Source organism: Oncorhynchus gorbuscha, linkage group LG14 (genome assembly GCF_021184085.1).
Source record: "Oncorhynchus gorbuscha isolate QuinsamMale2020 ecotype Even-year linkage group LG14, OgorEven_v1.0, whole genome shotgun sequence".
In the NCBI taxonomy this organism is placed as follows: domain Eukaryota; kingdom Metazoa; phylum Chordata; class Actinopteri; order Salmoniformes; family Salmonidae; genus Oncorhynchus; species Oncorhynchus gorbuscha.
In genome coordinates, this window is record NC_060186.1 from 5,034,934 (window position 1) to 5,044,933 (window position 10,000).

Consider the following 10,000-nt stretch of genomic DNA (forward strand, 5'->3'; position numbering starts at 1 on the left):
AGTCACACAGACTCACTAACAGAGACCAGGACACACAGTGACCACAGCCACACAGAGACCAGGACACACAGAGACCTCAGTAACACAGAGACCAGGACACACAGAGACCTCAGTAACACAGAGACCAGGACACACAGTGACCTCAGCCACACAGAGACCAGGACACACAGAGACCTCAGTCACACAGACTCACTGACAGAGACCAGGACACACAGAGACCTCAGTCACACAGAGACCAGGACACACAGTGACCTCAGTAACACAGAGACCAGGACACACAGAGACCAGGACACACAGTGACCAGGACACACAGTGACCTCAGTAACACAGAGACCAGGACACACAGAGACCAGGACACACAGTGACCAGGACACACAGTGACCTCAGTAACACAGAGACCAGGACACACAGTGACCTCAGTAACACAGAGACCAGGACACACAGTGACCTCAGACACACAGTGACCTCAGTAACACAGACACACAGTGACCTGACACAGTGACCTCAGACACACAGTGACCTCAGACACACAGTGACCTCAGACACACAGACCAAGTGAATCTGGAGCTGCAGAAAGATAATCTGTGTAACTATTAGACATTAAGGCTGATTCTGTTACAATCATCTCTACATAATTCATGAACACTGCTCTCTTCCTGGGAGCAGGACATAAACTCTGCCCTCTCTCTCTCTCTCTCTCTCTCTCTCTCTCTCTCTCTCTCTCTCTCTCTCTCTCTCTCTCTCTCTCTCTCTCTCTCTCTCTCTCTCTCTCTCTCTCTCTCTCTCTCTCTCTCTCTCTCTCTCTCTCTCTCTCTCTCTCTCTCTCTCTCTCTCTCTCTCTCTCTCTCTCTCTCTCTCTCTCTCTCTCTCTCTCTCTCTCTCTCTCTCTCTCTCCCTGTCTCCCTCTGTCTCTCTCCCTCCCCCCCTCTCTCCCTCCATCCAGAAATGTTGAATTAAATGACTAGCCATTTCAGAGGCTCTAAGCAGCTTTGTCTGCTGATGACTAGACCTGCAGCAAGCCTCTTCTAGCTATCAGCCAGTAGAGACCCAGTAGAGAAACAAACCATTAGAGCTGCAGGATCCCTGCTCTGCAGCTCTTCACTATAATGGTTTCTAATGGGGGGACATTTTGGACCAAAAATAAAAAGGTACATTTGGTTCTGATTACCAGACTAAAGAACATTTAAATCCTGTCCCCGTAGCAACGGCCCAATGTCAAAGAGTTCAGAGTGAACCATAAGCACATCACAGATAAACCCAGCGTGGAAGATGCTGTGAAGACATTATGGTCTGGCTGAGATGTGGTGATGAACGGCCGCACCAGCAGGCTTCACTAGGGACGGGGAGGGTGGCCCCACCAGCAGGCTTCACTAGGGACGGGGAGGGTGGCCCCACCAGCAGGCTTCACTAGGGACGGGGAGGGTGGCCCCACCAGCAGGCTTCACTAGGGACGGGGAGGGTGGCCCCACCAGCAGGCTTCACTACGGACGGGGAGGGTGGCCCCACCAGCAGGTTTCACTAGGGACGGGGAGGGTGGCCCCACCAGCAGGCTTCACTAGGGACGGGGAGGTGGCCCCACCAGCAGGCTTCACTAGGGACGGGGAGGGTGGCCCCACCAGCAGGCTTCACTAGGGACGGGAGGGTGGCCCCACCAGCAGGCTTCACTAGGGACGGGGAGGGTGGCCCCCCAGCAGGCTTCACTAGGGACCCAGCAGGCTTCACTAGGGACGGGGAGGGTGGCCCCACCAGCAGGCTTCACTAGGGACGGGGAGGGTGGCCCCACCAGCAGGCTTCACTAGGGACGGGGAGGGTGGCCCCACCAGCAGGCTTCACTAGGGACGGGGAGGGTGGCCCCACCAGCAGGCTTCACTAGGGACGGGGAGGGTGGCCCCACCAGCAGGCTTCACTAGGGACGGGGAGGGTGGCCCCACCAGCAGGCTTCACTAGGGACGGGGAGGGTGGCCCCACCAGCAGGCTTCACTAGGGACGGGGAGGGTGGCCCCACCAGCAGGCTTCACTAGGGACGGGGAGGGTGGCCCCACCAGCAGGCTTCACTAGGGACGGGAGGGTGGCCCCACCAGCAGGCTTCACTAGGGACGGGGAGGGTGGCCCCACCAGCAGGCTTCACTAGGGACGGGGAGGGTGGCCCCACCAGCAGGCTTCACTAGGGACGGGGAGGGTGGCCCCACCAGCAGGCTTCACTAGGGACGGGGAGGGTGGCCCCCCCAGCAGGTGGCCCCACCAGCAGGCTTCACTAGGGACGGGGAGGGTGGCCCCACCCCCACCAGGGTGGCCCCACCAGCAGGCTTCACTAGGGACGGGGAGGGTGGCCCCACCAGCAGGCTTCACTAGGGACGGGGAGGGTGGCCCCACCAGCAGGCTTCACTAGGGACGGGGAGGGTGGCCCCACCAGCAGGCTTCACTAGGGACGGGGAGGGTGGCCCCACCAGCAGGCTTCACTAGGGACGGGGAGGGTGGCCCCACCAGCAGGCTTCACTAGGGACGGGGAGGGTGGCCCCACCAGCAGGCTTCACGGACGGGGAGGGTGGGGGTTTCACTAGGGACGGGGAGGGTGGCCCCACCAGCAGGCTTCACTAGGTGGCCCCACCAGCAGGCTTCACTAGGGACGGGGAGGGTGGCCCCACCAGCAGGCTTCACTAGGGACGGGGAGGGTGGCCCCACCAGCAGGCTTCACTAGGGACGGGGAGGGTGGCCCCACCAGCAGGCTTCACTAGGGACGGGGAGGGTGGCCCCACCAGCAGGCTTCACTAGGGACGGGGAGGGTGGCCCCACCAGCAGGCTTCACTAGGGACGGGGAGGGTGGCCCCACCAGCAGGCTTCACTAGGGACGGGGAGGGTGGCCCCACCAGCAGGCTTCACTAGGGACGGGGAGGGTGGCCCCACCAGCAGGCTTCACTAGGGACGGGGAGGGTGGCCCCACCAGCAGGCTTCACTAGGGACGGGGAGGGTGGCCCCACCAGCAGGCTTCACTAGGGACGGGGAGGGTGGCCCCACCAGCAGGCTTCACTAGGGACGGGGAGGGTGGCCCCACCAGCAGGCTAGGGACGGGGAGGGTGGCCCCACCACCAGGCTTCACGGACGGGGAGGGTGGCCCCCCAGCAGGCTTCAATAGGGACGGGGAGGGTGGCCCCCCCAGGCTTCCACGGACGGGGAGGTTGGCCCCACCAGCAGGCTTCACTAGGGACGGGGAGGGTGGCCCCACCAGCAGGCTTCACTACGGACGGGGAGGGTGGCCCCACCAGCAGGCTTCACTAGGGACGGGGAGGGTGGCCCCACCAGCAGGCTTCACTATTGATGCTTCACTAGGGACGGGAGGGTGCCCCACCAGCAGGCTTTCAACTAGGGACGGGGAGGGTGGCCCCACCTCATTCAAGGTTACCCACCTAGGCTAAAGGGTGGCCCCACCAGCAGGTTTCACTAGGGACGGGGATAAGCAGGCTTCACTACTTTCACCAGCACTTCAAACAGGCTTCACTAAAGCCCCACCAGCAGGCTTCACTAGGGACAGGGTGGCCCCACCAGCAGGCTTCAAACAGGGTGGCCCCACCCAGTACGGACGGGGAGCCCCACCCAGTACTAGGGAGGGGAGCAGCAGGTACGGACGGGGAGGTGGCCCCACCAGCAGGCTTCCAGGAGAGGGTGGCCCCACCAGCAGGCTTACAGTACGGGGAGTAGAGTCACATCAGTAGAGTACAGTATAATGTAGAGTCAACTCTCATTCAAGTTACAGTAGGTTCAATAAGCCACTTTCACTAAACATCCAGTCAAGTCCAGTACAGTACAGTAGAGTCCAGTAGAGTACAGTAGAGTAGAGTACAGTAGAGTACAGTAGAGTACAGTAGAGTACAGTAGATTACAGTAGAGCCCAGTAGAGCCCAGTAGAGTACAGTAGATTACAGTAGATTACAGTAGAGTCAAGTAGAGCCCAGTAGAGCCCAGTAGAGCCCAGTAGAGTACAGTAGATTACAGTAGAGTCAAGTAGATTACAGTAGAGTCAAGTAGAGCCCAGTAGAGTACAGTAGAGCCCAGTAGAGTACAGTAGAGCCCAGTAGAGCCCAGTAGAGTACAGTAGAGCCCAGTAGAGCCCAGTAGAGTACAGTAGAGTACAGTAGAGCCCAGTACATTACAGTAGAGTCAAGCAGAGTAGAGTACAGTAGAGCCCAGTAGAGTACAGTAGAGCCCAGTAGAGTACAGTAGAGTACAGTAGAGCCCAGTACATTACAGTAGAGTCAAGTAGAGTCCAGTAGAGTACAGTAGAGCCCAGTAGAGTCCAGTAGAGTACAGTAGAGTACAGTAGAGCCCAGTAGATTACAGTAGAGTACAGTAGAGTCCAGTACCTGCCACATCAAACTCTATCTCCAGCGAGACCTTGCTGGTGATGCTGGAGTCTCTCAGTAGCTGATTGGTCTCTTCCAAGGTGCTGTCCTCTGTAGGGATCCCGTTTATAGACAGGATACGGTCACCTATCTGCACAATCCCACACCTGCAAAGTACACACACATGACGTCACAGTCTTACCATTCTGTAACGAAAGCTAATGCACCCTTTGGTTGTGAGGTAATACATTAATCTGACTCTGAATAATTAGCTAGAGTCTGGATTCATTTACTGGACATAGTAGGGAAAGACAGATTCCACATCAATTCTATCTACATTAACCACGCACACACACACACACACACACACACACACACACACACACACACACACACACACACACACACACACACACACACACACACACACACACACACACGTGGTCAGAAAAGTGTTTTTATATCGCCTCAATCAAACCACCGCAACTTTTAATTTGGATAAGAGCGTCTGCTAAATGACTTAAATGTAATGTAAATGTTTTAACGACAGAGGCTACTTCCTCTGATAATTCCTTGCTGCAGCTTCTCACATGAATCCCTCATTACACCGGCTGCCTTCATCTGGGGGTCGGCGGGAGGATATTCAAGCCCTTCCATGTCGGTGCTGCAGGTTTCTATCATCTTGTTGGGATATGACTTGCATTTTACATTGACATGAAATATTAATATATAATCATTAATAAATATTAATGTATAATAGTTAATAAATATTAATATATAATCATTAATAAATATTAATATATAATAATGAATAAATATTAATATATAATCATTAATAAATATTAATATATAATAGTTAATACATATTAATATATAATAGTTAATTAATATAATATATAATATAATAATGAATAAATATTAATATATAATAATGAATAAATATTAATATATAATCATTAATAAATATTAATATATAATAATTAATAAATATTAAATATAATAATATCATTAATAAATATTAATATATAATAATGAATAAATATTAATATATAATAATGAATAAATATTAATATATAATCATTAATAAATATTAATATATAATAGTTAATAAATATTAATATATAATAATGAATAAATATTAATATATAATAATGAATAAATATTAATATATAATCATTAATAAATATTAATATATAATAGTTAATAAATATTAATATATAATAATGAATAAATATTAATATATAATAATGAATAAATATTAATATATAATCATTAATAAATATTAATATATAATAGATAATAAATATTATTATATAATAGTTAATAAATATTAATATATACTAATGAATTAATATTAATAAATATTCATATGGAATAATTAATAAATATTAATATATAATCATTAATTAATAGTAATAAATATTCATATGGAATGTTTAATAAATATTAATATATATTCATATATAATAATTAATACATATTAATATATAATCATTAGTAAATATTAATATATAATAATAATAGTAATTAATAAATATTCATATATAATCACTAATAAATATTAATATATAATAATTAATAAATATTAATATATAATAATTAATAAATATTAATATATAATAATTAATACATATTAATATATAATAATAATTAGTACATATTCATATATAATACTTGGTATATATTCATATATAATAATTAATACATATTCATATATACAAATTACTACATATTCATATATAATAATTATCAATACATATGCATATATAACCATTAATAAATATTCATATATATATAATAATAATAATTAATACATATTCATGTACAATAATTAATCAATATTAATATACTGACCCTCCTAACGAAGTTAACTTGTCCCGCTACGACCCAGGAAACAGTTACAGATTAAATAATGTTTTGTTGTGTGGTCGTCCCACTACGACTCAGGAAACCGTGCTGTTTATTAGGTTACAGATTAAATAATGTTTTGTTGTGTGGTCGTCCCACTACGACTCAGGAAGCCGTGCTGTTTATTAGGTTACAGATTAAGTAAGTGATGATTAACTTCCCAGGGGGTGAAAGTGCAGTGATGAGCTTGATGCTCCTTTCCAATGAATATCCAGGGTCTCATTCTGGTGACATGATGATCAGTGCTTGGCGGCCATTTTGATAAATGAAAACAATGTCATCCATAATAATCTCATCATGTAGGCTAGCCTGCCTGCACAGTGTCTGCCTGCCTGCACTGTGTCTGCCTATCTGCACTGTGTCTGCCTACCTGCACTGTGTCTGCCTATCTGCACAGTGTCTGCCTACCTGCACTGTGTCTGCCTGCCTGCACAGTGTCTGCCTGCCTGCACTGTGTCTGCCTATCTGCACAGTGTCTGTCTACCTGCACCGTGTCTGCCTGCCTGCACAGTGTCTGCCTACCTGCACAGTGTCTGCCTACCTGCACTGTGTCTGCCTACCTGCACCGCATCTGCCTACCTGCACAGTGTCTGCCTACCTGCACTGTGTCTGCCTACCTGCACTGTGTCTGTCTACCTGCACTGTGTCTGTCTACCTGCACAGTGTCTGCCTACCTGCACAGTGTCTGCCTACCTGCACAGTGTCTGCCTATCTGCACTGTGTCTGCCTACCTGCACTGTGTCTGCCTGCCTGCACAGTGTCTGCCTACCTGCACAGTGTCTGCCTACCTGCACTGTGTCTGCCTACCTGCACCGTATCTGCCTACCTGCACCGTATCTGCCTACCTGCACAGTGTCTGCCTACCTGCACTGTGTCTGTCTACCTGCACTGTGTCTGTCTACCTGCACTGTGTCTGCCTACCTGCACTGTGTCTGTCTACCTGCACAGTGTCTGCCTACCTGCACTGTGTCTGTCTACCTGCACTGTGTCTGCCTACCTGCACAGTGTCTGTCTACCTGCACAGTGTCTGTCTACCTGCACTGTGTCTGCCTGCCTGCACTGTGTCTGCCTACCTGAACCGTGTCTGCCTACCTGAACCGTGTCTGCCTACCTGAACCGTGTCTGCCTGCCTGCACTGTTTATGCCTACCTGCACTGTGTCTGCCTACCTGCACTGTGTCTGCCTGCCTGCACTGTGTCTGCCTACCTGCACTGTGTCTGCCTACCTGCACAGTGTCTGTCTACCTGCACAGTGTCTGTCTACCTGCACTGTGTCTGCCTGCCTGCACTGTGTCTGCCTACCTGCACTGTGTCTGCCTACCTGCACGGTGTCTGCCTACCTGCACGGTGTCTACCTGCCTGCACTGTGTCTGCCTACCTGAACCGTGTCTGCCTGCCTGCACTGTTTATGTCTACCTGCACTGTGTCTGCCTACCTGCACTGTGTCTGCCTACCTGCACTGTTTATGCCTACCTGCACAGTGTCTGCCTACCTGCACTGTGTCTGCCTACCTGCACAGTGTCTGCCTACCTGCACAGTGTCTGCCTACCTGCACCGTATCGGCCTACCTGCACCGTATCGGCCTACCTGCACAGTGTCTGCCTACCTGCACAGTGTCTGCCTACCTGCACAGTGTCTGCCTACCTGCACTGTGTCTGCCTACCTGCACAGTGTCTGCCTACCTGCACAGTGTCTGCCTACCTGCACCATATCTGCCTACCTGCACTGTGTCTGCCTACCTGCACTGTGTATGCCTACCTGCACTGTGTATGCCTACCTGCACCATATCTGCCTACCTGCACTGTGTCTGCCTACCTGCACAGTGTCTGCCTACCTGCACAGTGTCTGCCTACCTGCACTGTGTCTGCCTACCTGCACTGTGTATGCCTACCTGCACCATATCTGCCTACCTGCACTGTGTCTGCCTACCTGCACGGTATCTGCCTACCTGCACTGTGTCTGCCTACCTGCACTGTGTCTGCCTACCTGCACGGTGTCTGCCTACCTGCACTGTTTATGCCTACCTGCACGGTGTCTGCCTACCTGCACGGTGTCTGCCTACCTGCACGGTATCTGCCTATCTGCACTTTGTCTGCCTACCTGCACGGTATCTGCCTACCTGCACGGTGTCTGCCTACCTCACCGGTATCTGCCTACCTGCACGGTATCTGCCTACCTGCACGGTGTCTGCCTACCTGCACTGTGTCTGCCTACCTGCACAGTGTCTGCCTACCTGTACTGTGTCTGCCTACCTGCATGGTATCTGCCTACCTGCACGGTGTCTGCCTACCTGCACTGTGTCTGCCTACCTGCACGGTTTATGCCTACCTGCACTGTGTCTGCCTACCTGCACTGTGTCTGCCTACCTGCACGGTGTCTGCCTACCTGCACGGTGTCTGCAAGCTGTTGGCCAGAGCGCAGATACCAAGACCAGAGTGGGCACATCTGCTATATAATGCAACACTTTATGTGACGAAACCATTGGTAGAGTTGAAGATGCGATGGAAACCAATTTAACTTTTTACTAGGGTACATGGGGAATTTAAACCACAACAGTCATTTTTATCGTGTACTACGTCATCACAGCCTTTAAACCGCAACAGTCATTTTTATCGTGTACTACGTCATCACAGCCTTTAAACCGCAACAGTCATTTTTATCGTGTACTACGTCATCACAGCCTTTAAACCGCAACAGTCATTTTTATTGTGTACTACGTCATCACAGCCTTTAAACCACAACAGTCATTTTTATCGTGTACTACGTCATCACAGCCTTTAAAGCAGTCATTTTTATTAAACACAGCCTTTAAACAGTCATTTTTATCGTGTACTACGTCATCACAGCCTTTAAACCGCAACAGTCATTTTTATCGTGTACTACGTCATCACAGCCTTTAAACCGCAACAGTCATTTTTATTGTGTACTACGTCATCACAGCCTTTAAACCGCAACAGTCATTTTTATCGTGTACTACGTCATCACAGCCTTTAAACCACAACAGTCATTTTTATCGTGTACTACGTCATCACAGCCTTTAAACCACAACAGTCATTTTTATCGTGTACTACGTCATCACAGCCTTTAAACCACAACAGTCATTTTTATCGTGTACTACGTCATCACAGCCTTTAAACCACAACAGTCATTTTTATCGTGTACTACGTCATCACAGCCTTTAAACTGAAGAGAGGCAGCCAATCAACTGGGGCTACTTTTTCATCTGCAGTCTTTGATGAAAAACAAAAAGAAGTCAGATCTAAGAAAAACCCATCAAATGGATAAGAAGTTAGCCTGTTAATAACTGGGCTGCAGGTCTAGAATCAGATTAAGATAGGAGAGCTGTTAATAACTGGGCTGCAGGTCTAGAATCAGATTACGATAGGAGAGCTGTTAATAACTGGGCTACAGGTCTAGAATCAGATTACGATAGGAGAGCTGTTAATAACTGGGCTGCAGGTCTAGAATCAGATTAAGATAGGAGAGCTGTTAATAACTGGGCTACAGGTCTAGAATCAGATTACGATAGGAGAGGTGTTAATAACTGGGCTGCAGGTCTAGAATCAGATTACGATAGGAGAGGTGTTAATAACTGGGCTGCAGGTCTAGAATCAGATTACGATAGGAGAGCTGTTAATAACTGGGCTGCAGGTCTAGAATCAGATTACAATAGGAGAGCTGTTAATAACTGGGCTGCAGGTCTAGAATCAGATTACAGGAAAGCTGTTAATAACTGGGCTACAGGTCTAGAATCAG

General features: G+C 48.7%; 1 protein-coding gene across 3 annotated transcripts in view; it reads right to left on the reverse strand.

The window, feature by feature from the left end:
• The window catches only part of grip1 (glutamate receptor interacting protein 1), a 187,460-nt gene that overhangs the window by 59,290 nt on the left and 118,170 nt on the right, over positions 1–10,000 (reverse strand). For all 3 annotated transcript variants that reach the window (XM_046296809.1, XM_046296808.1, XM_046296807.1), the window contains one exon: positions 4,359–4,504. In XM_046296809.1, the coding sequence (XP_046152765.1) occupies positions 4,359–4,504 (146 nt within the window). The remainder of the gene's footprint in view (positions 1–4,358; positions 4,505–10,000) is intronic.